Source organism: Emydura macquarii, unplaced genomic scaffold (genome assembly GCF_026122565.2).
Source record: "Emydura macquarii macquarii isolate MOO-44397 ecotype Brisbane River unplaced genomic scaffold, CSIRO-AGI_Emac_v2 contig_2948, whole genome shotgun sequence".
Taxonomy (NCBI): domain Eukaryota; kingdom Metazoa; phylum Chordata; order Testudines; family Chelidae; genus Emydura; species Emydura macquarii.
In genome coordinates this window covers 1,108,740-1,135,388 of record NW_027133085.1, presented here as the reverse complement: position 1 = coordinate 1,135,388, position 26,649 = coordinate 1,108,740, and the positions used below count along the sequence as shown (strand labels likewise).

Genomic DNA, 26,649 nt, shown 5'->3' with positions numbered 1-26,649 from the left:
CCTCTACTCTAATACAACCAGCCTCAGGAAGCAGCAAAGTGGGAGAAGAGTAGCAAAGGTGGGCCCCACAGGCCTGCCTAGAGAGGCCTCACTGGAGCAGCCATCTTGGAAGATAGAGGGATCTGAGTGTCGAGGGCTAGCAACAGCCAATCAGAGCCCAGCAGGCTCAGATAAAATGAGCTGCAGAGCCTCAGCAGATCAGTTCCTGGCTGGGACCAGAGGAGAGAAGTGTGCTTCGCCCTGTCCAAAGAAGCCCGACAAGTAGGCAGAGTTTAAGGCTGACTGAACTTACACGGGGATTTGAGAGGGAGAAGAACCGGAGGACACTGGCCCTGGGATAGGGTAACAGATAAAAGGGTTTGGCGAAAAGAGGCCCAGGGAAATAGCAGCAGAAGATTGAAGCAAGCAGTATATGGCTGCTGTGTATAGGGTCCCTGGGTAGTGGGTGTGCTCAGATTCCCCTACTGGCCCCAGGTAAAGTGGCATAAACCCCAAGAGGGGGCATGGCTTGTCCGGGAGTCTGAAAAAGGGCTGTATTTAAAGGGTCCAGAGCCAGAGTTGAAGACCCCGGCGAGGGCAAAAACAGTTTTATTTGCTGGACTCTTTCTTACCCCAGAAGGGGTTCACTCGGACTTTAAAACTTGGTTAGAAGACCAAGTCACTAAAGACCTGCCAAGGTCAGCTGGCAGCCTACAAGGGGCATCACTGGAAAGAAAAGTACTGCTATATGAAACCTAGTCACTAGGAGCCACCAAGAGATGAGTGCCTCATTATAGTGGGATATAGCCAGATGATCCTAGCAGGCAATTCACATCTAGGCTATAGAAGGCGGCCAAAAAAACAAGTACCCTGCCAATTTGACTTGAGGGACAATTCTTTCATGACCTCAAATCTGGTAATTGGTATGACCCTGAGCATGTAAGCAAAACAAGCCAGCCAGGTATCTAAGAAAAAGAGGATTCTCTACACCACCTGAGAGTAGTGATCCACTCTGTCCAGTGTCCCATCTCCAACTGGGGTGAATCTATGACGCTTCAGAAGAAGGGGGAAAGACCTCAGAATGTGTCTCGCCAATTGCGCATCATATGGGGGGAAAATTCCTTATTGACCCTTTAGCATACAGGCAATCAGCTGAAGCCCTGAAGTATGAGATTTGATTATATTCATTGTCTTAATGCAGAGCTGAAAGTGTCTGAGATAAACTGAACTCAAAAGTATGCTGAAAACTGCAATTTAAGAGGAAAAAAAAGTTAAGTTCTCAATGGCCAATTGATAATCTAGATATTATAGTATATTTCTAAAGATTATGCAAGTAAGAGAGTATACTTTTTGCCTTCAGTTTGAAATTACATATGCACTGGTTATTTGTTGCAATTTTAATAACATGACCACCATCTTAAGAAGGCATAAGAACTTCTCCTTGTGAGGACAGAGACAGGGCTAGGAAACAGGACTTTAGGGTATGCAGGTGACTCATAAGCACCAGCCAGCACATATTTAGTCTTAGACAACTAAATGTATTTTGGCACTGTTTTCTAACATATGCCTATTTTGAGAAGCAAGTAATTGTATATAAAGATGAGAGAGATGACATTACTGACTTCTCATAGCTACAGTACAAATTGGACTTGTACACTTGGTTTTAACTCTGTATCCCAAGGCTTTTCACATATGAATACAAACAACCATATTCAGTATAACCCTTAAAGAACAAGCAGATTGGAATTAATTACAAGTCTCATAATGAAAGGAATCTCACATTTCACTCCAAATAATTATATATTAGCATTATTTTAATTCCACTAATAACTTAAATGCTACTACTATGCAGACCGAAAAAAAACCACTGGAAGAAGTCATAGTTGTGTTTTTCAAACTGTTTGAAAAATACTTTAAAGGGTTGGCAGCAATGTTGTTCACAATAGTCTGGGATACAATTTCAACTTGTTACCACTGGGTTTCTCAATCCAGTAATGATGGATCTTCATGTATGTGGTGAAGAGAACAAGAGTCTATAAAGACAGGTTTCCTAGTTGTGGAAGTGTGTCCTCAACAATCTAGAAGTTAGCCCCAGAATATGATTCACAGGAAGATGTTCATCTGCAATTGTGTGGAAGGTAAGTGAAGCATTTTAGAAACAATAATTTGTAATCTGAGATTACAATAAGTAGTTTATTACTCAGAAAAGATGTTTTGTCATGAGAAGAGGCTTTTTGGTATGAAGGGAAAAAGTTGGAAGAAATGTCCCTAAAGCACACAGTTAAATCCCCCCCAGCTCATTCCAATTATAGAATACTTAATAGCACTTAATAGCAGGCTGGAGTAGTTATGATGGCTGTAATTTATTAAAATTGGAAGGATGTTTGGTGAAGTTTGTTTGGCTTTCTGGAAGGGATGGAGGGCTTTGTGTATTGAAGGGAAAAAACATTCTGACAAATAAAAGAACAGAGTAAACAAAAATACCAAACAAGCTGGAAATATTTTATGTTAGTTTAATTTATATAATTAAATACACACTAGCATCAGATACAGTGCATTCTGTCGTGGTGTAAAAACTAGAAGGGCTCTTAGCAATAATGCTGGCTAGCACGCAATCCTGGATTGGTTAGGGAAACCATGACAAAAAAAAAGGACAGAGCTAGAAAAGGCTGACACTGAAATATTACTAAGCAGTAAACAAAGTTTAATTTCCACAGTAAATAATTAATAAAAATCACAATTATATCAAATGTAAAATAACATCATTAGAAAAAGAAAAGTTCTGCAGCAACAGATTAAATCTGCTCCCAAAATCCTGTTACTCCAGAAAACACAGCTATGTGATGCACAAGAACAAATAATCAAGGGAAGTATTTTAGCCAGGCATCTTTTTCCTTTCTTGAAATCTCAGGAAGAAGAGAGTGATTATACTGAGAGTCAGACATCCCCTTTTGTTTTAGAGAAACAGATTGAAACTGAAGGTAGAATCCATCTGGGGGGAAGTTACCCTATGTTAAGTACCATGCCCCAAATCAAGGATAAATGGAATTTTCAGATTTTCAAGACTTATAGAAACATATATAGAAACAGAAATGCTAATAAAAAAGTGAAATCGTTATCTGCAACTGATTCATAGAGATCTTTAACTCCAACTACTAGAAACGTCATTAATTATTCCAGCATATAATTTAGTTGTATGTGTTTGTTACTATAAATGATGAAGGACATACGGACAGATAATATTACACAGCCAGACAACATAAGAAGTAATCCACCTGAGAGACTGGATATCAGGTCCAGTGTATATAAAACTGGATAGGGTCTTAGTTGCTTAATGATCAGCCTTACCTTTTTCCATGGCTTTTATAACCACTGATCCTCACTTTCTAGGGACAGCTGAGTGGCTGTGGAAGCCCAGTTTCCCCACCTTCAATGAGGCAGTCACCCTCCTTAGAAATGCTGGTGAAAGCCCATCCATACACACAACATGAGTAATCTTCTCTGATCACTCACCTGCAGAACTAATTGCTTCAAATTTCTCTGCCACTGAGAGCCGTAGATCTGCACAGCTTGGGGAGGAGGGAAGAGGAGCGAGGAAGGAAGTGAAGTGAAAATCTTTTGCCAAAGCTCCCCCAAAGTTTGTGGGCTTCACTAGAAGGTCAAAGCAGAGCTATATAGGCAAGCTTTTACTATGACCACAGAAAGAGTCAACTGGTCAAAGTTCTTGTTCAACAAGAAGCTTCCTCTGAGGTTCTACGTAGTCAAATCAACTCAATAGTTGTTTCCAGTAAATTTGTTGTGACTTCTGATACGCAGCACAGATATGAGGGGAAACAATCTTATAGATATCAATCTCAAAGAAGAATACTTTGTGTAACAGTGTCTACTGCTGACAGCTGCTTATGGAGAAGCAATATCCTTGGAGGAAGGTGATCACTGCACACTAGGTATCTTTGTTCACTTTTATTAGTGGGTACACTTTGATGAAGATGTCAGTCAGAAAAAGCGTGAATGCCTTTTCTCTCACGGCCACAAGTGATAGTTGTCAACAAGTGTGTAATATACAAAAGGCCAAATAGAAGGGTACTATCCATAAAGATAACCCACAGCTATCTGTATAGAAATACGAACATGCCCCTTCTGATTTGTCAAGGTAAGAAATCCCTGGGGATTAAAGACGACTATCTAGTCTCAGTTTTGAATTTGACATATCCAGAGTGTGTGTACATGGCCTGAGGCTAAGTATTGCCTTAGTGTTACCAGATTTGAATGTTCACCTGAAATATCTCACTGAGATGAAATAAGTAATGAATTTTTCCACAAACCTTTATTTAAGGGAGATTGGGTGAAGCATATCTTCAGGTGGTGTTCGAGTTCTGTTGAGAACCCTCTTGCACTATTCCCATGAGAAAGCTATCTCAAGCTCTGGAATGGCAAAGAGTCAGAGAATATGGGGAGTCTGCCTCCTTTCAATGGATTCTGCTAGGGAGTAGAAATCATTGCTTATGAGCAGCCATGGAAGAATGATCTTTTCTGACTTACTTTGGTCAAGTTGTCTAATAATATCTTGATGCTTTTTAGCCACAAAAGATGTTCAGTCTGTCACAGGCTCTATAATCTTCTCATTCACGTAAGGGCCTCACCACTTACATTTTAATTCATGGTTTCTTTGTATGAAGCGCAAGAGACCCCATTGAGCAAGAGCCTTAAGTGACCATTACATGACCCGGCTGTAGAAAACATTTATAGCTTGAGACATACACTAGATTTATTATTGTGTCAAATTTGTATTCAGCGAATTTTCTAAGTTTTTTATTCTGCTACAACAAAATGTTCAAAATATTTTCTACAGGGAATAAGGACTCATTTTAGTTCTGCATTACACATCTTGAGCACAAGTTATTATAGTGGTTTGCAGTTCTCCCCCTCCCCCTGCTTTCTATCTCAAGTTGTTTTAAAAAGTGCATTGTCATTAAAAATTTCAAGAAACCTTACTAAAATAAGAAAATAGAAAAATGGAGGCAACATGTATAGGAGAAAAGATATACTAATCCTGCAATAAGTTTGCAGTATAAAATCTACTGTACTATAACATTAGATAGCACTTGCAGAGGTCTTAATGTGGGCTTTTGAGACACAAGTTTCTCAATAACTAAGAGAGAATAGCTCATTCATTTAGAAACAAAAACACATCAGTTTCAAATATTGCACTCTTTAAATAATGTCTCACTAATTCTCAGGTAATACCTAGGACCAACATTTACTTATCTTTCCTAATGGGTACTCCTTTAGCCAGAAAGCACACGATGTTTGACATTCAAGTCTATAAAAATCTTTTACCACATACAATGTAGCAAGAATATGATATCCAATATAATTTATCCGAAGGTCCATAAAAACAACACTACTTATCAGTACATTTAACACAAGCAATGATCAGAAGTTTACATGATACACTAGGCTAAGATTACAGCATGACATCATAAATATTTCTTATTTGGTTATCTGAATTTTCACATCCTGAAACTAAATTAGTCCTTTAAAAAACAAAACACATCACTCCCTTTTTTTATGGCCCCACCCTCTGAATGTTCAGGGCTGTGGGTGGAGAGGCAGAGGATATGAGAGTGCTTCAACAGAAGCTGCTACTTGAAAGTGCCATTGGTCCAAGTTGCACCGTCAGCACATTCCAAGAATGGGAATGTGCAGAGGCCAGTCAAGAATTTTCTTGTGTATACCTATCCAGAGATTTAAGCATGTTTATGGCTAAAATAACTCCTTCCCTGCAACCTATGATGCATAAAGATTGTAGGTCAATCAAGTGAAATAAAGCTGCTACGCACTAGGAATCTAGTTGTCCCAGAGAGCAACTAAACCTGTAAGCAAACATCCCAAATTCCCCTTGACTTCATCAGTCCCAATCCTGACAAATCAAGTGACAAACACACCTAACCCCAAGGCAAGGGCTGTTACCCACCTCTACAAATCCAAAGACCCTCTCTCTCTAGCACAACCCAATGACCATTTTCATAGACTAGTGTTGATGAAAGATTGATAGTTAACAAAAATAAAAATGTATGGGACCTGATCTCAAGCAAGGTGCCTGAGATCAACTTGACACTCATTCGATGGAGAATTTTTAAAACAGTTTTTAACAGACATCACAGAAGTATTATGCAAGTCTTTGCTTACAAAGGAGCATTCTGAGAGAAACCATGCACTGTATTGCATTTGCTGTATTTCAAACATTTGCAAACTTTGGGAAATACTTAACCTTTGTGAATCAGCTGCAGATCTACAGAAGAAGAGTACGAACGATTATGACAAACTTACATTCCCCACTCTTTAACCGTATCTTTCATTAGGAGGATTAATTACTTCACTTACCATATGAATTCAGTTTTAACCTTGCTACAAAAAAAAATTAGATTGTATTCAATCTGCACTATACAAAGAAAAGTCTAATAATCCTTTGAGAGGAAAAATTACCACAAAATAATTTTGATCACTGAATAAAGCTTGATCTTTGCTCCCTATAATATATATTTCTTGAGGATTTCAGGTTAACAAAAGTTAAATGTTAATTAACTACATATTTGATCATTTATTCTATGGTTAAAAACAAGAAAGTGCCTGTTTATTCTCATTATTGTTTGTAGAGATGGAACAGATGTACAGCTAAAGACTTGAGGTCAGATTCTGCCATCCTTATTATCACTGAGTACTACCTTAATCTGTAAGTAGCCCCATTGAATCAATAGGACTATTTGAAGAGTAAGGTGTTTCTCAGACAATAAATAAGGCTGCTGGCTTGTCACACTGAGAAATGTCACTGAGACCATAATTTTCCTGTTTGCTCATGACTTGTCTGTGTTTGTGACTGTCTTTGTGGCCAAGATTTTAATAAACTCACCCCCCAGCAGTGGCACCTGTCCTGGGGGGGCTGGACCCACCTAACGGCTTTAGGCACTGCAACGTGGGCCATGGGGTTGCAATGCTACTCAGGTTTGGCCCGGCCGCCCTTCCATCACTAAGCTGCAATGCCCAGAACAGGTAGCTGCACCCACCCTCACAGGGCAGAAACTGTAGGTGCCACAGCTGTGGGGTGAGTGCAGGACAGGCCTGCTCTTCAGCACCCCACTGGTGCCCATCCTCCTCCTGATTTATCACAGCATTTTTTTTTTTAATTTAAAAATCAAACCTTCTGTGACTGTTCCATGATTGATAAAAAGAACTCCAAGACAAATCTGCAGTCCTAATAATGAGTGACAAAATGTAGTTAAGAAAATAAACTGTCAGTGTATTAATGGTAACAAAACAAACCCACACAAAAAACCAGAGGCTCATTTTTTTCTACAACAGTTTTGTTTCAATGAACTCATTAATGCTGTTGGTAATCATGAATTCATATAATTCCATTTTTTGAGATCTCGGTGCCTAATCTGCCTAAAACCATCTGTTAATGGTGCTAAACATAGTGAGAAAACATGCACTAAGTCATATGTATTTTCTTCAGATACTCAACAGACAGTGGCCATTTTCCCTAGGCATGCAATCAAAAGAACCGTGTCCTGCTACATAATGTTCCTGAAGGAAATATTAAATTTAACAAGCTCTACTGAGCCATTAGTCAGATCACAGCAGTGAATTCAATCTGAAATATTTATAACTAGATTCTGTTGGCAGAAGGCAACTGGTTTCAGCTAAATCAATATAAATTAAATTTGTCTTATTCCAGTGACTTATGATATTGTTTGTTGCAATGCATTTGTCACAGCAAAGACTGTTAGAAAATACAACCTTCGCAGTATGCTACACACCGTACACTATATAGTAAAGTCAAACAACACTCAAAGCCACACAAAACAAACAACAAAACTTTACTGGAATAAAATCTCAGAAAATTATAACTGTTTCATTGTCATAGTTCTGCATTTTGGATGTGATGGAATAAGTTTATTAATTATCTGATTCCTGTTTCATGCTGGAAGATCAATACTGTATAGCTTACTGATGAGACACAAAGAACTTTCACTTAAACTTTCTAAATAGTGCTCCAGGGTCTCTAATGTCAACATGTTTTCATTCACAGAAATAATTCCTTATTCATTTTCCCCTCAATGTTTTAATATAATGTTCAATCATTGAGGGCTACATTGTAAATTAAAATCTGGCCTGAGTAACAGCTGACTGTTAAATTTGCCACTCAGGAACACACTGGAGAACAAATTGTGACCAAGTCACAATTCTTCCTCCTATTCTTCCTTTTTGTGCTGGAGACAGGATGGATAAAAAAAAATATTTAATGTTTTAAAATCACTTAACATTCAACTTTTCTGTTTAAAAATAAACCTTTTTGAAATTATGCCAACCTAGGTTAAGGCCAAAATTTAATATAATTATTTAATTTAAATAAGTATTCAAACAGTTCATGTTTGCTGCTGAAGTTTTAAGTCAAGCCATTGAACTGGAAAAACTTAGAACTAGAGTTTGTTGTCGTTATATACCAGCTTTTGACAACAACAATAGCTTCTTCTGCAGGTGAGAAGACAGTATTTTCTTCATTTTAGTTTATTCAACTAGTTCTGTTCAGTGACTAGTTCACTGAAAGCCAAGGGACTGATGAGGAGTTGAAAAAGCAGTGAAGTTTGTTTTCTACTTACAATCCACAAATAAAAATGAGGTGCAAGAGCAGGAGATCAACTCATTTTAAAATCTTGAAGGACGTGGTGACCAAAACCCAATCAGTTCAATTCATTACAGATAATACTTCCTTGTTTAATAAGAACATGTTTTGCATTTGAAACTGACTGATAAATAAACCTACCTTCATTATGATGTAAGTTTAATTAACAAACAACTTTATAGTGGTGCTTGTGCATTTTAACTAGTGTGATTTCCATGCAAATGAAGCTTGATACAAACTAGTAAAAAAAAATTAAATCTAGTAAGAAATAAGTCATTCACCACTTTCTAACATAAAAAAGTAAAAATTAAGAATCTCAATAAATGTATGTTAAGCTATGTAACTGCTTAAATAAATGTATATATATAGCTATAGTGTGCCCGCCTGGAAAGTAAAAATTAGTACCAAATTATACCAATCAATGAGAATCAGCCTCTCTTTAGGAAAATAACTGAAAAGTACAAATGCAGAACAAGCTTAAAACTGATTATTTAAATCAAGGTTTCCCGCTTGCTGATTTAAATCATGATTAAAATTGATTATTTAAATGAATCAACCCTGGGTGGGAGGATTAAGCAACTTCACCCCTTTTCATGGAGCAGTTTACATCCCATGTGCATCCAGACAGCTACTGTGGAGAACAAATAGGTAGAGCAGAGCCAAGCCTGCTCTGTAACCCTAGGCTGCTTGGCTACAAAAAGTATCAGGAGATAATCTGAGCCTTTCCTTGGCTGGACAGGGCAGTAAATAGGAATCTTACTCCAAATGTGTAGCTGAATGAGAGCCATGATAAATTAGTCCTGTATGGTTCATTTCTAAATTGGTTCACACATTTTAAATCTGAGAAGTTACACTTCTAAAATAGCAAACATTTTCCTGCAGACAGTTTTGGTTAGTTCACTGTGACTAGTTACATTTATATCTCAAAGCCAGCAAAGAGAACATTTCTATTGCATAAAAAAAGCTGCATGTCAAGAAGAGAACAGATACCATCATGTTTTCACACTGTGGATCACAAATGCATGTGGGAAATACATTTGTTTACAAAACAAATATCATACCCTGACTACTGAGCTTACATTCTTATTATATAGGCTAAAAGGACAATTAAGTGCAACAATGGAGAGGGGAACGTAGCAAAAGAAGGGGGGGGAATAAATTAACAGCTATTTACAATTATATACACTTTGTGGTTCTACTATAGTCACCTTTAAAAAAAAAGATATTTCCTTTCCTTCATAGCTTACTGCAGGCTGTCACAGACATGCAGCCTGATGCAGCTTGAATCTGGAGTACAGCTGAGCCTCCTTTCTCTTAGGGCTTGAGCTGACCTCCAAATATGCTTCTGCTGACGATAGTCTCTCCAGACCCTGTAATCATCCAGCACGACAGCAGATGGCACCCCACACCCAACTGAGTCACATGAATGCTCTGCCTGAGGCACTCATGCACCCACCATAGAGTCAGGGACAGCCAGTAGCCCCCACAGATCCCAAGCTTATCTGCCCAGGAATGCACCTAGAGATAATACTGCCTTGTGCTGGACAAAGATTTGTTCAACAAACTCATTAATAAGTCTGCTCCCCCTCGGTGTTAGGAAGGTATGCATCAGCATTTGTTAACAAAGCAACAATTGCCTGAACACTTCACTCAAAAGCACTCTAGATAAGATATAACATTAAAGAAGTTTATTAACTACACAAAAATAGATTTTTAAGTGATTATAAGTAGTAGACAGAAGAGATCAGAAGAAGTTACCAAAGAAATAAAAATAACACAATCTAAATTCTAACAGGATTTGAAGCTAGAAACATCTCACCCTAAGAGATGGTACCAGCAGACTACAGAACTTCAATTCAGAGGCAGAGACTGCTTTCCCCACCTGGGACTCTCCCCACCAATCCAAAGTTCTTTGTATTTCAGCCATTTCTTCAGGTGTTGAGCTGTGGGGGAGTGAAGCCAAGTGATGATGTCACTTCTCTTCTTTTATAGTCTTTTCCAGCTTGCTGCAACAATCAATGCTTGTGACCTGGGGTTGCCACCCTTATTGGTCAATCAGTATCCCATTGTGTATGTGCATCCCTTTGTGAAGTCTTCACTGTAAACGACCCGTTAGTGGAATCCATCCTTGAAGGGGCAAGAGATAGCCATCAACACAGTCTGGCCACTTCACTGTTGCACCTGAAAAGCTGTTTGTGGGAGTTTCGCATTTTGCGCCACGTTACAGTAGTATTTTCAGCAATATTTTAGAACTTCACATACAATAACACATACAATCCACCAGGATACTAATGTTTAGCAGATCAAGACTTTTAACGTAACACCACACAAGGCATACTTTGTAAAGAACATATCATAATTATTTGACAGTGGTGAATATGGGGTTATCGGGTGTTCTTTCAGACAGAGTGTCACACAGGCCTTGCAGAAAAGTATCTTTCAGAGCAAACTAAATGAGGACAGAGAAGTCTTGGTGGACTAAAAATGAGTTCCATCTGAAGGCAGCAACATCAAAGGTTACAGAAAGACAGGAATATAAGATCACACCTGCAGTCCACTTGCCCAGTATCTTGTGTCCAAGGGCCATTTCCAGTTGCTTAAGAGGAAAGTATAAGAAGCCTTCCAAGGCAGGGCAGTCTTGTGGCTAGAGTACTGAACTGGGACTCAGGAGCTCTTGGCCCACTTCCTGACTCTGCCACTGACTTGCTGTGTCATCTTCAGCTTTGTGCCCTAGTTTCCTCCACCTATAAAACAGGACTAACACCTCCTTTTTAAAGCACCTTGCAATCTACGGATGAAAAGTTCCATATGAGAGCTAGATGTTATTAGGCAGATGTCGGATAATATACCCTTCACATTAGGTTTCATCCAGATCTCTAACAGAGATCAGTTTAAGCCCTAAAGCATGAGGTTTAATATTCTTTCCAAAGTTAGTCATCCATAGAAAGTAAATATAAAAAACCTGCTGAATTCTTAGCCTCAAAGACTTATTGTGGCAATGAGTTCCACTGTCTAATTATGTGTTCTGTAACAAAGGATTTCCTTTATTCAGATTAAAATTTTAAATTTCACTGAATATCCCCTTCTCTCATGTTATGAAACAGGAAGAACAGAAGCTCCTAATCTAGCTTTTCTAAGTCTATTTATTATTTTATATATTTTATCATGTTCCCCCCCCCCATTCATCTTTCTAAGATAAACAATCCCATTTTTAGGTTTTAGCTACTTTTAGCTAAAACTTTTAGGTTTTAGCTACTGGGACAGAATGTGAGAATCTGAACTTTCTAAATCATGAAGAGTAAAGAGTTGCAGCAAGCTTTGATAAATGCCTTGATTTGTAGGAGGAGCAGCATATTCAAAATGTAAGTCCACAAGCTAGCACAACAGAATCACCAGGGAACCTCTCTCATTTGAGATGTTAGCCCTGATATATGGGCCAGTTCTAAGATCAGCAATCCACAATTTGTCATTAGTTCAAATTCAGACTGCTCAGGAATTCCTGAAACCATAAAGAAGAGTTCCAGAGGGGTAGCCATGTTAGTCTGTAGACAGCAAAAACAACGAGAGTTCTGTAGCACTTTAAAGACTAACAACATTAATTTCTGCAAGTATAAGCTTTTGTGGGCTCCAGCCCACTTCCTCAGATGCGAGTGATAGAGATATACAGGAGGCAACATATAGAGGAGGCAACATATACAGATCCAAGGGAAGTGACAACAATGGGGGGGTTGGATGAAAGCAGGGTACTTGAGGCCTAATTACAACCAGTGAGTAGGGGGTGATAATGGGTGATCAGAGGCAATTACTTCTTGTAATGGGATAACCATTCCAAGTCTCGATTCAGACCCAGTTTGATTGTGTCAAGTTTGCAGATTTCTGCATTATATAACATTACTAGATGTGCAGGTGAATGAGCCTCTTATATTGTGAATGATGTGGTTAGGACCAGTGATGCTGTCACTAGAGTCGATGTGTGGGCAGAGCTGGCAACAGGGTTTGTTGCAGGGGTAGGTTCCTGGAATGGCCTTTTTGTAGGATGTACAGTTGCTGGTGAGTATTTGCTTCAGGTTGGGGGGTTGTCTGTAGGCAAGGTTAGGTCTGCCTCCCACAGCCTGAGCAAGAGTGGTAACATCTGCTAGGATAGATTGTAGATCCTTAATGATGTGTTGGAGAGATTTTAACTGGGGACTGTAGGTGATGGCCAGTGGTGTTCTGTTGTTTTCTTTGTTGGGTCTGTCCTGTAGTAGGTGACTTCTGGGAACCCATCTGGCTCTGTCAATTTGTTTCTTCACCTCTCCAGGTGGGTATTGTAGTTTTAAGAATGTTTTATAGAGATCCTGTAAGTGTTTGTCTCTGTCTGAGGGATCGGAGCAAATCCGGTTGTATCTTAAGGCTTGGCTGTAGACAATGGATCGTGTAATGTGTCCAGGGTGGAAGCTGGAGGCATGAAGATACGTATTGTGGTCAGTTAGTTTTCGGTATAGGGTGGTATTAATGTGACCATCTTTTATTTGTATTGTAGTGTCCAGGAAGTGGATTTCTTGTGTGGATTTCTTGATAGTGGGGTAGAAATTACTGAAATCCCGGTGGAATTCTTCGAGGGACTCTTACCCTGCTTTCATCCAACACCTCCCCCCACATTGTTGTCACTTCCCTTGGATACATATATGTTGCCTCCTATATATGTTGCTTCCTGTATATCTCTATCACTTGCATCTGAGGAAGTGGACTGGAGCCCACGAAAGCTTATGCCTGAAGAAATTAAATTTGTTAGTCTTTAAAGTGCTACAGAACTCTCGTTGTTTTTTGCTGAAACCATAAAATTGCTCTTCCAAATGTTGCTACAGCCAGATATGTATATTTGATTTCTATTTATGCAATGTTACCAAAAATGTCTTAAATTTTACCTTCAGCAGCACGTTGTTTCTTATGTAATTGAGCTATGAAGATGCTTATGAATTCTGACGTGCTTCATCCAAAACGTCTACACTATTTGAACAATGAAATGTGTGATGTGTTTGTACTGTCACATCAATTTCTCTATATAATGAGCAACCTCTAGCTTACCAACTAACTTGAGTGTGGGCCTGATCCAAATGCTGACTAATTGAAAGATGCCAGTGAGCTCTGGATTAGGCCCTGTATTTGAAAAATTAATTAAAAATTTTCACTGTGCATGAAGCAGCAGATCACAGGCTGAAACATGACAATCCATTCTTTTTACATGCAAAATTTAAAAAGGAGTTGAAGGCAAAAAACACATTTTTCAGAAACATTAAAGGTTCCTGTGTGCCAGGGTGGATTAATTTAAATCACAGATTTAATCATTATGTAAATGAGCAAGCAGGAAACCTTGATTTAAATAACTGATTTTATTCTTGTTTTGCATTTGTACATTTTAGTTATCTTCCTAAAGAAAGGTTGATACTTATTGCTCAGTAACCATTAAGATATGTTGATTTACAACAAAATATAGCCTTTACACTAAATTTGGTATTTTTTTTTATAACCAGAAGAATACACTATCAATATGCTTTTATTTAAGCAACTAAACATCTTAGTAATTTATTTTTTATTCTTTAATATTAGAAAATGGATTTTTATTTATGATTTGCATCAAACTCTATGGACGGACATAGAGTTAAAGATGCATACATTAAAAAAGTTTTTATTTTAAGCTGAACCTACCTTGAGTGCTGAATATATAAAAAGTTTATGATCAAAACAGATATTCTATTTAAAACTGATTATACAAAGGAAGAATTATCTGCAGCTAATGAATTAAAACTAATGATTGTTTCTAGTCAGTATGTCCAAGATTTTAGAGCTAATGAGTCTCATCCTCAAACTCTTTGTTTTTATTTATAGTTTGGAAAAGGTGCTTTCCTGCTTTGTCAACTCTCAACTGGTTTTTTAACCTTGAATTAATTAAATTATTAAACTGAACTAGTTGAATAAACTGAAATGAAGAAAATATTCTCTCTGCATCTGCAGAAAAGGCTACTGCTGTCAAAAGCTGGTTTAGTACTTCAACAATCTCTGCCTTCAAGTGCTTAGCTAATGACTTCTATCAGTTCAGTGGTTCAACTTTAAAACTTCAGCAGCAAATATGTACTGCTTAATATTATTTTTATTTAAATAATTTTAATAGAATATAGTAAATTTAGGCCTTAATGTAAGTTATCAATTTAAAATAGATTTATAAGAATAAAAAATGAATTTATATTCAAAAATCTGATTTTTTTCTAATCTATTTCTATCCACTGTATTTTGTGCCCCGGTTCCCTTCATGCCAGAAAAGGGACTTACTCTTCAGTGGTTCGGTATTACCACATACCTATTCAGGGCAACTTATTTTTTTCCAGTTACTGTCTGTATGATCATATGAACCATAAAAATTAACTGAACCACTGAATGCTGTATTTCCTTATGGCATGTACACTTTTGAAACAAATATTTCCTCTCCTTCTGTAAGAAATGTAGACTTTTTATAGCCCTGTTTTACAGCAACCATAAGATAAAAAGTTGCCCACATTACAGGTGCTTGATCTACTTCTATAATCACTTTTCAATCAGATATATGCAACTCCACACATTCAACTACATATTATCCAGAAGCTGTCCATTTTACTCTAATTCTCAGTTTTATTCTCAGTATTTAATTTTGTTAAGAAAAAAGTTTACTGAACAGGTGGCTATGACACGTACTGTGATTAAATGGAAATACTGTAGTACCAGAGAAGAGACAGCAGTAATGGTTGCACAGAGTCTGGAAGTTACAGAGTTTAGTCCTATTCAAAAGAACCAGCAGGAAGGATATTAGTTTACATACAGCGAATCAGGCAGAAAGGTGCTTCTTAAAGAACTGGGGGACTACCAGAAGATGAAGCTATTGCAAGAATACAAAAGTGGCAGACAGAATCTATCTAAATAGGGGCATGTTCAGTTTCTAAAAGTTATTTTGGAAAGGCAGTGAGGGGCTCTAGCAGCAGTCACATTACTGCACTTATGTGTGCTCTTCCCAGTGGTGGATTTTCCCTTCTATCACAAAGAAGAAAAAGTTAAGGTTAAAGAAAAAGATTCCCTCCCTGAGCTGAGCACCACAGAATGGCAGGAAGAGTCAGTCAATTAAGGACCTCCTAGATTTCAGTGGACGGACGTGGCAGCTGGATGGACATGTATAGTAGGTCTGTCATCCAAACGGCCTTAGCCACTACAGGGCTACAAGAACAAGCGTGTCCTTGTCTTTTGACTTTGGAAATCAATCACCCTGGAAATCAAGGGCAGGAAGGAATACAAGAGACCTTGAGGACACTGCAGAAAGAAGGTGTCAGGTAATGACTCCAGACTCATACCTCCTCTGGAATAAAAGTTCCAGCACTGATGTTGGTGGAGATCAGGTCTACTCTTGAGGTCCCCCAATGAAGGAGTATCAGCTCTGTGATGGGCTGCCTCAATGACAACTTAATGTCTGCTCAGAGATACTGCCAGGTTGTTGCTGAAACTCAGGAGGTGACCGGCCTTCAGGGTTACCCCATGTTGATGGCACAATATCCAGAGCTCAATGCTTCCAAGCTGAGAGGAGATGAACAGGTGCCTGGAACTGCACCACTGAGTTCTGAAGCACAGATAGAAAGGCAATGCAGGCCAGTCTCTGAGCTCCAGGACACTGACATGGAGTTTCTCATCCTCTGGGGACCAAGTTCCTTAAGTTTGTAAGTGGCTCAAGTGGGCTCCCCAATGTGTACCTGATGCATCCCTGGTTAAAGTCTTTGTTGGGGAGGGGATAGAGAACAGTACCCTTCCATGCACATTTTCAGGTTCCTTTCATCAACTCAGTTCTGCAACAATATGAATGTGGGATAATCATCTTCTTGTCTGTCTTGTGTTTTTTCTGGAGAACAGACCAATCTAAATTAGAGCTGGACTAGTCACAGGTGAATTCACACATGAGCTCATTGACATATAGCCTAGTAGCCACAGAAACATACATATCAACATAGTCAGGTTTAATTCTATCCTGAGCACTAATGATTGTATCTGCAGAAATCTGACATCAGGAAGGTACAGTCTTCGCAAGCTAGAATCAATCAGGATTCCTATGAATATTATCATCTGTGATAGGAAATGAGTTTTTTTTCTAGTTCGCTGAGAGGCCCAGCTGTGAGAACAGGGAGACAGCATATTCTATGCTTACCACCGCCACTTTCTGGCATCTGACCCAATCATCAAAGTAAGGGTAGACGAACTCCTATTCTTCTGAGTTTTGCTGGTACCATCACTAAGCATTTTGTGAAGACCTGTGCAAGGAAGAGTCTGAATGGCAGTACTTTGTATTGCTAGTTGTTGGGCCTCACTGTGAATTTTAGGTACTTCTTGTGAGCTGGGTGTACAACTATGTGGAAGTACATATCCTATAAGTCAAGAGCCACAAACCAGTCTTGAGCCTGTACAAACAGAACAATGGAGGTAAGTGTTACTATCCCTAATCTGGGGCAATATATGTATTTGTTCAGTGTCCTCACATCTAGGATAAGATAGTGACCCTCATTCTTCAGATAAGAAGGCTCTTCACCTGTACTCTAACAATAACACTTCTACAGGTCCCAGGTGAAACAAACAAGTGGCATCATTGCAATAGACTCTTGTGAGAGGGTACCTGAAAAGGGACAGGGAAGTAATATGGGGTAGAGGTAGTGAATGGAACTGTACAGGATTGCCTTGAAGAACGATGTCTAATGCCCAGTAAGTGGCTGTGACAGCCACTCAGACACTGTGGAATGGGACAACAGTCCCCAGCTTCAGGCTGAATCTGCTGCCACTGAGAGCGTCACGTTGGTCAAAGTGGGCATCTTCCAAAGTAACTAGGTTTAGTCTGTTGCTTTTGGCCCTGGGAGTAACAAGGCGTCCTCTGCCTTTGTTGGGGTTGATACTTGTAAAGTCTCCTGTAGAAAGCCAGTGTGTAAATCCTGAGGGGCCTTAAGGTAGCCCCTGAGAGAATGGAGTGTTTCATCTTTCCTCTGGTTAAGAGTTCCAATCCCCAGAAAGGCAAGTCCTCTACAGTGGCCTATACTTTGTGTAGTATACCTGATGCATGGAGCCAGGAGGCTCATCTCTTAGTGATGGCCATGGCCATCCATCCTTCAGCTGTATCTGTACATCATGCCCGGATGTCCAGAAACTCTCGTTTAAACTCTGTATCTGATCATTTCTTTAAACATTATCTTTAATAAAAAATGTTAAATCTGTTCTTGTCCTGTGCAGCTGCAAGCCCCACTCCAGAGCCTGGCAGCTGCACCACAACACCATCCAGAACCGCTTGGTGAAAGCCATCCCACCCACTCCTAGGGAAGGTCGCAGTGAACTCCACCATCCCCGGAACTGAAAGCCAGCTGAGGCTGGATGTCATTGTCACCAACAAGGGGCAGAAAAAGATCATCATGGTAGACGTCACGATCCCCTTTGAGACCAGGACTCCAGCCTTCCACGAAGCCCGAGCTTGTAAGGAAGTGAAGTACACACTCCTAGCCGATACCGAGGGTGAAGAGCTATGAGGTAGTGACCAAGGCTCCGATTGCCGGAGCGCTGGGCGCTTGGGACCCTGCAACGAGTGGGTGCTGGGGGCCTGCAGAATTGGTTGGTGCTACGCCTGGCTCATGCGGCGTCTCATGGTGTCAGACGCCATCAGACGGTCCAGGGACATTTACACAGAGCACATCACCGGACACCGGCAGTACCAAGAAGAACAGGCTGGTGTGCCATCGTGAATCGGCGACGAGATGGGAATCAAATGCCTTTCTCTGGTAGATCGTATGTACTGAAGGATTATCTATACCATAATTCTCACTCAATGAGGGCGACCCTCTTTCATTACCGTATCTACTTCCTACAAACCACACTTAAAACATAATTTTTGTATGAACAACGTACCCTCTTACCCGACTGCTTGTATTTTAAACCATCAAACCTATTACCCTCCATCTGGGATACCGGAGATTATGCTTCCCTTGTACTCTCCGACTTCCAACCAAACTCTGTACCCACGGATAACCTGTATGTTATACCTGGATGTCCAGAAACTCTTCTGTTTAAGCTTTGTACCTGATCTTTTCTTTAAAGATTATCTGTTCTCAACAGTTTAATCTGATAAAATGTTTGTAACCCTCCTCCCTCATCATCTTAGTCTGATCGGATACATCCTCTGCCTCCATGCCAGGATTCTACATATACATTACGTTTCTCAAAACTACACCTGACCTGGCCGAAACATTATCTAAAAAATTATATCTGTTCTTATCAGTTTAATACCTGCTGCATGGAACCAGGAGGCTCATCTCTTATTGATGGCCATGGCCATCCACCCTGTAGCTGTATCAGATGATAGCCATGGTCACCGGTAGCGATATTGTCAAGACTGCTCCCTCCTGATTATCTTTCATTTCATCTCTGTAATCCTGCAGGATTTTTGAAAGGGAGTGACACTCTCCCTCAAAAGGTAATTGTAGTTGGCAGTTTGCCATCCAAAGCCATAGGGAGGGCTGTCGAACGTGCCTTTTACCTAAACAGATCTAACTTCTTAAGGTCCTTCTCCATTGGTGTCTCTTTAGTGGACTTCAGTATCTCTTGTGCTACAGGGACAACGAAGGACTCTGGGTTCAGATGGGTGTAAAAGAGTTCAAAACTTTTTATGGCACCTGATAACTTCTCTACATAGTAGGAGGTGGAAGGATTTGCAGCTCTTTGGTCAGAATCACTCTCCTTATTAATGAAGGGAACTTTGATATTCTCATGACGACACTGGCTAATTTTAAGAGATAATGAAACTTTTCCTGTATGAATTTAGCTTCAATGCACAGATTCCCTATATTTTGAGACAGGAGGCCCTGGAAGGCTTTAAAATCATCTCTCACCAAGGCAGGTGCTAGTTTGGCTGCCTTCTTGGCAAAGAAGAGGATTCCTTGGGAGGAACTAGAGGTTGCTGCTGTCTCTCTACTGTCTCCTGTTCCTATGGGCTCATTTTCAGCTCCAGTCTGAGTGGCCTAGCCAAGGAACAAGATCTCTTTTTTCTAGACATTCAGGGTGATCCGTTCCTCCACACGTGGAAGGATGATCCCTAGTAAGGCCAAGGTGACATGCCTAATGAGTACTGGCCTGGCTGAGACTAGACAGCCCCATACCATTCCCACACCAGTTGGGTCAGCACTTTGATCTCAACATGGGTATTGGGGACCCTCTCTTCATTCTTCAATGGCAGGGGATGAGAGATTTCTGCCTGAAGTTAATGAGGAGAAATAGGTCTCCCCTCACTGAAGGGCAATGTCAAGGAACGTATGAGGCCAGTATAGGGTCTGATGCCAGCTGCCTCTTCACCACTTGGAACATTTCTGGGGGAAATATGGATGCCTCTACAACATATCTGAAGTTCTTGCTTGGCACCATTACAGGCACTAGTTCAATGCTGGGTCTTTCATTCTGCCCAACTGTTTAAGGCCCTACCCCTTGGAGGAGTGATGTCCCATGTCCTCTCTCCAGGAGTTCCCTCTCTATGCTTGATCTAACTATGCAAATCAGTGTTCTGTTTATAAGCAGATGCAGTTGCTGGCTTTGCTACAATGCAGCACTGGTGCAGTTAGTATGGGAGCAGGAGTCATCAGCACTCAGACAACAAGTGCTGGGACTGTCAATGCCAAAGCTATTGACACAGAGGTCTCATGCACCAGGGACTTTGACGATACTGAAGTGGCTGCAATTAATATCGCTGATTCTGCCAGAGCCTTCGTCACTTCCTTTCCACTGCCAGATTCCGGTGCGTGAAGAGTGCTCAAGGGAATGCTAGCTGACACTGGTTAATCTGGCCTCACTTCAGATCCAAAGGTGACTATTGTGACTAAAATGACCCACATGGACTGCTCAAGTAATTGTATCTTAAGCCACATGTCCCTGGACTGCAGGTCTGGAGAAAGGCTTGCACCACAGAGTACTTATAAGGGATGTGGCTGTCCCACAGGCAGAAGAAGCATCATCAGTGTCCATTCTTGATGGAAATCAGTCCATCACAGGATTTGAACCCTGAAGGACTGCACACTGCCATGAGGTGTGGCAGTTCACATCAACTGTCACACCTCATTCCACTGTTGTACAGAGGGGACATACGGTGGGAGGAGAGGGGGACAATCAATTTTTTTTAAAATGACTTTTATGAGAAATAAGATAGATTTAATCACCAAATAAGTTGTAAAAAAACTGATTTAGGGTCTCTGAAGAGACTAGAGGGTCGAACATAAGGTGAATTCTGCCTTGCTGCCACGGGTGGTAAAAGGGAATTGAGGAAGGAGTGCGAATGTGTGCCACAATTTATGCCTTTGCAAGAGACGTTAATAAGCACAGGGTGAACACACTCCAACAGACACTACTACTGAAAAAAATCCAATCTCATGCAGGAGTGCACATGCACCTACAGTGGGATCCATGCTGACACATACTTGAAAAAGCAGCTCTGTTTCTACAGAATTTATCACTTGCAAGGGAAAAATCTCCATTTGCCCTGGAGGTAGTAAATTTTTCAATCCCTGTTTGAAAGCATCACTCCTAAACTGCCTGCTCTAAACTATACACCATACTATAGTGTGACACTTACTCCCTAGGGTGTGGAAGTCTGAATAGCAAGGAAGAAAGTCTCAAGGAGATGCTTAAAATGGTATTTACAGTGAAGACTGAAGCTTTACTTTGCCACATTTTGATTAATAAACAAACATAAAAAGCAACTAAAACAGTTGCTACACTTTAAAAGGACATTGTCAAGCAGGACCCAGGCCATGTTTAGGTTTGTACATTTTGTAAAAGCTTACTATCTAAGACATTAAGAAATATTTCTCTTAATTAAATTCTAATAGCAATTGGTTTAATCTGAATAAATAAAAATTCCTCTGTACTGTTGGCAACTAGAACATTTCAACACTTACGGTTCTTTTCACACAAAATTCCACCAATTAAAACAAAAGGTATGAATAGAAATCACTATAGATGAAGAGGTGCACAAGGTCAGAAGAGGTGCAAAAGGTCATGTGGACTCTTAAAATACTAAATAAATATTAGCCAGATTTTGTAGTGGAAGTCAATTAGGATCAGGTTTAACATACACAAGACAAGAGATTGTCTGTCTACACAGCCTTTTGCACTGATTTTAAAAACAGATTTAGTTAAAACAACGTAACCTGTGTTTAGACAAGGCTTTAGTGAAGGAAAACTTGAGCATTAAAGTCATCAGACAATAGTCTGTTTCCCTTTTTGTTTTTCTCTGCTGCAACAATACATAAAGTAATTCTGGAAGACTGTGCTTACAGGATGCTTGTGGCGCTGGTAAAGATTTTTTTTAAAAACTATAATTTGACCTGACCAAAGTCTTTTAAAAACTGACTGACACAAAAAAGTGACAAAACTCCCATGTTATATGAATCTTAACTTCTTTACCATATTCACTGGTGCAAAATTAACCAAAAAATAATGCCACCAAAAAGATTCTCTTTTCCTTACACAGACTGAAAAATGAGAAGAAATTCTTAGCTAACATTGTATGCCAAATGAGTACCACAAACTGAACACTTTAGAAAGAAAATGCACTTTGTTTCTATCAGTGTATTCTGTACATGTAGAAAAACAAACTTTCAAGTGTCGCTGCTGGTGCACATTTAATGTGCAAATGAGAGAAGCTTAGAACAAATTATATATTTGCTGTTAATATTAAATGTTCTGCACTAATGTAGTCACAATTCTTGTGTAAATACATAACAGTTAACATGGAAAACCTACACATGGTAAACTGGTGAGACTTGTACTTGACACAGTCTACATATATTATTAAAAGAAAAAAGAGTGCTCTCTTTAACATACGATTTTTAATTTTAGTAGGCAAGTTTAATAAGCAAGTCTGGTCTAGTGAGCAATCTGAGACTGAACTTGAAAGGAATTCTCAGTAGTAAACAGTCATGGCAACAACCTAATTTAGAGTTAAAAGAGCATCAGGAAAACATTAAGTGCCAGATTTCCATGAGTGCCCACCCACCATTCAGCAACTCACACTGAGAATGATTTTCTGGGGAGGGGAGCAAGGATGGGTGTGCTAAACACTTTTGAAAATCTGGCCACAAAAGTCTCCAAGAATAGTTTAACTATAAAGCAGAAATGCAATGTTCTTTATGCAGAAGTTAATGCCACTCTCACTTGCCAAGGAAAAATTTCTACTTGTCTTGAGGTAATGGTGCCTCACGGTACTGAGTGCTCTGACAATAAGCCAAACTCTTCTAAATTAAAGTGCATTATAGAGGGAAAAGAATGTGTGTGTGTACACAAACACATCAACTCCCAATTTAAATGCAAATTTTTAATTGCATAATAAAGTTTGTAGGCAAATTGGTGATTTTATTAGCCACCCTCCACCCACCCCAGACAGTAAACATACCCTACCATTCTGTAAAAGAACACAGGAGTAGAAACTCCACTAAACTTACTTTCTATCCCACTTGGTATTTCAGGATATTAGACTAAACTTAATGGTTCACAGTTAACACAGGCAGGGCCCTTGCACTGAAGCAAATATTTCTCTGTAGGTACGCCAGTGCATATCCCCTGTGTAGGCTGTCTGCAGGAATGCAAAGAGGGCTTACACCAGTTTACTTCAGTGAGTTACCATATTAAGCTACACTGGTGTAAACTCCACTTTATGCTCCTGTAGCCCGCCATACTGAGAGTTAACATGGTGCCAAGCCTGATGGTTCTGGTACAGTTTAGGCATGTTGTTTCAAGGATGGTCTTTGATGTCTTCCTCCCAACCCCCCCAGACTTTTCCTAAAACTTAACTTTAAATCAAGTATTTCATATTCAGTGCAGTCTATATTACCTGATTAGAAAGTTATAACTTGCAATCAATGGATGTCTCTCATAATTGAGATTTTCCCTTTCAAGCATTAGATACTTACTCAAGATACTACTGCTTCCAAACTAGAGTTAAAGCAAATATTCTGGCTAAAAAGTTCCACTTAAAAAATGAGTACATTGGATACAATAGTAAAGTTTAGTAGGGAGACCAAACAACTACAGCATTGCCAGTTCTCACTTACGCCCACTACTGCATGCAACTTTTCAAAATAATTTTGATGTGCATGATAAACCTATTCCAAATTTTCTAAGTTATCAAAGCTCTTAAGACCTGCGCTTCAGTTCATACCCAGCAATCAAGAGTGTACAAAATCAAAAGTTATTTTTAAGGCATAGACAGCACTGAACACAATGTATTGACTTCACGTACCTTTTAAAAACATAGTTACTAAGTACTATCTTTGGATGTGACGAGAACGTACATTAAGGCAACATTAAAGGTCATAGCATGCAAGCACTTATTACTGAGCCTGGTGTTTACCACCACGAGTAATCCCACTGAAGTTAATCAAACTCAGCAGGATTGCAAACAGCGTGTACAAATTGAGATCCCGCGGTTGGAAGTTCGAACACAGGAACACCAGCAACTGGAAATATTAATGTTTCCAACGCCACACACTAATTGCTACGCTATATGGCCAGTGCATGAAGTTACACATTTCACAGTCCAGCTGGCTATGCACGTTGCATTATGCGGCGTAAATTAACACGGCTAATGGAACTCCCCGCGCCCGGATTTTGTATTTTACATTTACAATTTCACCCGGGTGCAGCCTGACCAGATTAAACCTCTACGTGCACCGCTGCGGCTTCGCACAGCCCTTATGTAACCCGCCACCCCGCCCGGCCGCCGCACCGCGCGACACAAACTCCCATGCACACAGCTGCACGTGAGCAAGCAACAAACACGGTCCCCGGCCCGCCGCTCGCTCAGAAGGAGCCACCTCGCCCCGCTCCCCTTTGTATGGCGCCGGCGGCGGGGTAGGTGGAGCCCCGCCCGGGCGCGCAGCGGGGCAGGTCACGAAGTGGAGGAGCTGCGGCCCCCGCACCGGGGGCTCCGCTGGGTCGTGCGGCGGGAGCGCGGGGAACTATTTCCAGAGCGCGGGCAGGGAGGGATGCGCTGCCCGGCTGCGGGCCGGGCTCGGAGGGAGAAGCGGGCAGCCGCGGGCCGGCACCGCTCTCCGCAGCACCCCCCTGCCGGGGACACCGGCCGCGCGCACAAACTTTGCCGGGCCGCGGGGAAGGGGGAGCCCGCCCGGCCCGGTCACAGGCGGCGGCGGCAGCAGCAGCAGCAGCGAGCCCGGATTTCTACCTGCGACACCAGCGGGACCAGCGTCTGCTCCACCGAGCGCGTGCGGATCTCCAGCCCCGCGTCCGCGCCCAGCCCCGAGGAGGACGAGGAGGAGACGCCGCTGCTGCTGCACGGGGACGTGGCCATGGCGGGAGCCGGAGCCGGACCGACCCCGCGGCGCCTCCCCAGCCCGCAGCGCGCTCGCTCGCCCGCCCGCTTCACTCCCGCCGCCGACACCGCTGCGGCCCCGGAGGAGCCCGCCCCTGCCCGCAGCCCCGCCCCCCGGCCGCACGGGGTGGGTGGGGGCCGGGAGCAGCCGCGCGAACCGTGCCCACGTCGCCCCCCAGCGGGGCCGGCCCGCAGCCGGATGGCAAACACCTGCCCCGGGACACAGCCTCCCGCCCTCCGGCAGTGAGGAGTCCCCGCAGCCCAGCCCAGCCCAGCCCCGCCACGGCTGCCCGAGCCCCGCACCTCTGCCTACATTGGCCCCTGGAAAAACAAAGCCACTCGCTCCCGCCGCCGCTGCCTCCCCCTCCCGTCCTGCTGCGGAGCCCGCGCTCCTGCTCCCAGCGCTGGGATAATTTGGGAAGAGGACGACACACAGCAGCCTTCACCTTGTGCTGCACACAAGCCAGCAAGCCGCCTCCTCTAGTCCGCTTTAGCTGCGCCCCGGTCAGCTCTCCCCCTCCTGCCTTGTACCAGGCAGCTCTCCCACACCCCAGTTCCCCCCGCCGCCGGTGCCTCGAACTACTCTTGGCAGGGCTTGATGGAGGGAGGGAGGGAGGGAGAGAGAGAGCTCCCTTTCAGCGCAGTGAGTGTGCATCCTGGTTCCCCTTCTCTACAGGCCTGGCTGCCCAGGCAGTAGGGAGGTTGCTTCAGGTCAAAGCTTTGCTGCTCCATCAGCTGCCTAGGGGACTCTCTGCCTCCGCATTCACACACAATGACCAGTGAGTAACCCGCTGGGTTTCAGGAAGCTCCTACAGGACTGGATAGTGATTCTGATCTTTGAAATACCTTCTAGCTGCAAATGGCAACGTTTTTTGGGGGCAGATAGAGGTGGGAGAGGATTCTGGCAGTCAGCCAAAAAACCAGAGGCACTGGTGAGATCTGAGCCAGAGAGCTAGCCAAAAAGCCAGTTTCTCACTGAAGGCAATAGGGTCTGGGATTCACGTTGTGGAGCCCGATAAAGTGCCTAGAAAAACCTAGGGCAAGCTGGAGCTGGTTTAATGTCTTAAAGAAGAGAGAAACACCCTCACAGTCTCTGTCCCTACAGCAGCACTGCCTCCAAGCAACAAGCCCCCACTCGCCCTTTCAGGGATTCCTTCCTCTGGCTAGAGATTCACATATGGTGTTGATCTGCAAATCAACAACTTGAGGAAATGCCCGATACACACAGCATTTTGATGGCAGAGTAGGCCATTAAAGCTAATCTAAGAATCAAGCACCAGATTAGGCAGAGGGAGAGTGATTCAAAGGAGCAAAGTGATCTCCTAGCTTTATGCCTGGTTGGATTCACCTCATCATGTTCCTTATGATCTACTGAAACTATCCTAGAAATGATATTTGAATAAAAAACAACAAAAAAGGCCATTTGCTCATCCAATGTGGCTCTGTGCATTTTCCAGGATTTCTTTGTGTTCTATAACCTCTACTTTAATATGTAAAGATTTTGCACTATTGCACAGGTTGCATAAGGCACAACTAATCAGGGAGAGGATACAAAGCAGCCAATCAGGACCCAGAAGGCTCATATAAAAGG

General features: G+C 41.5%; 1 protein-coding gene across 9 annotated transcripts in view; it reads right to left on the bottom strand.

The window, feature by feature from the left end:
- The window catches only part of CTNNAL1 (catenin alpha like 1), a 162,127-nt gene extending 136,290 nt beyond the window's left edge, over positions 1–25,837 (bottom strand). For all 9 annotated transcript variants that reach the window (XM_067569890.1, XM_067569891.1, XM_067569895.1 and 6 more), the window contains exon 1: positions 24,912–25,837. In XM_067569890.1, the coding sequence (XP_067425991.1) occupies positions 24,912–25,037 (126 nt within the window). In that variant the 5' untranslated portion in view covers positions 25,038–25,837. The remainder of the gene's footprint in view (positions 1–24,911) is intronic.
- Positions 25,838–26,649: the final 812 nt, after the last annotated feature.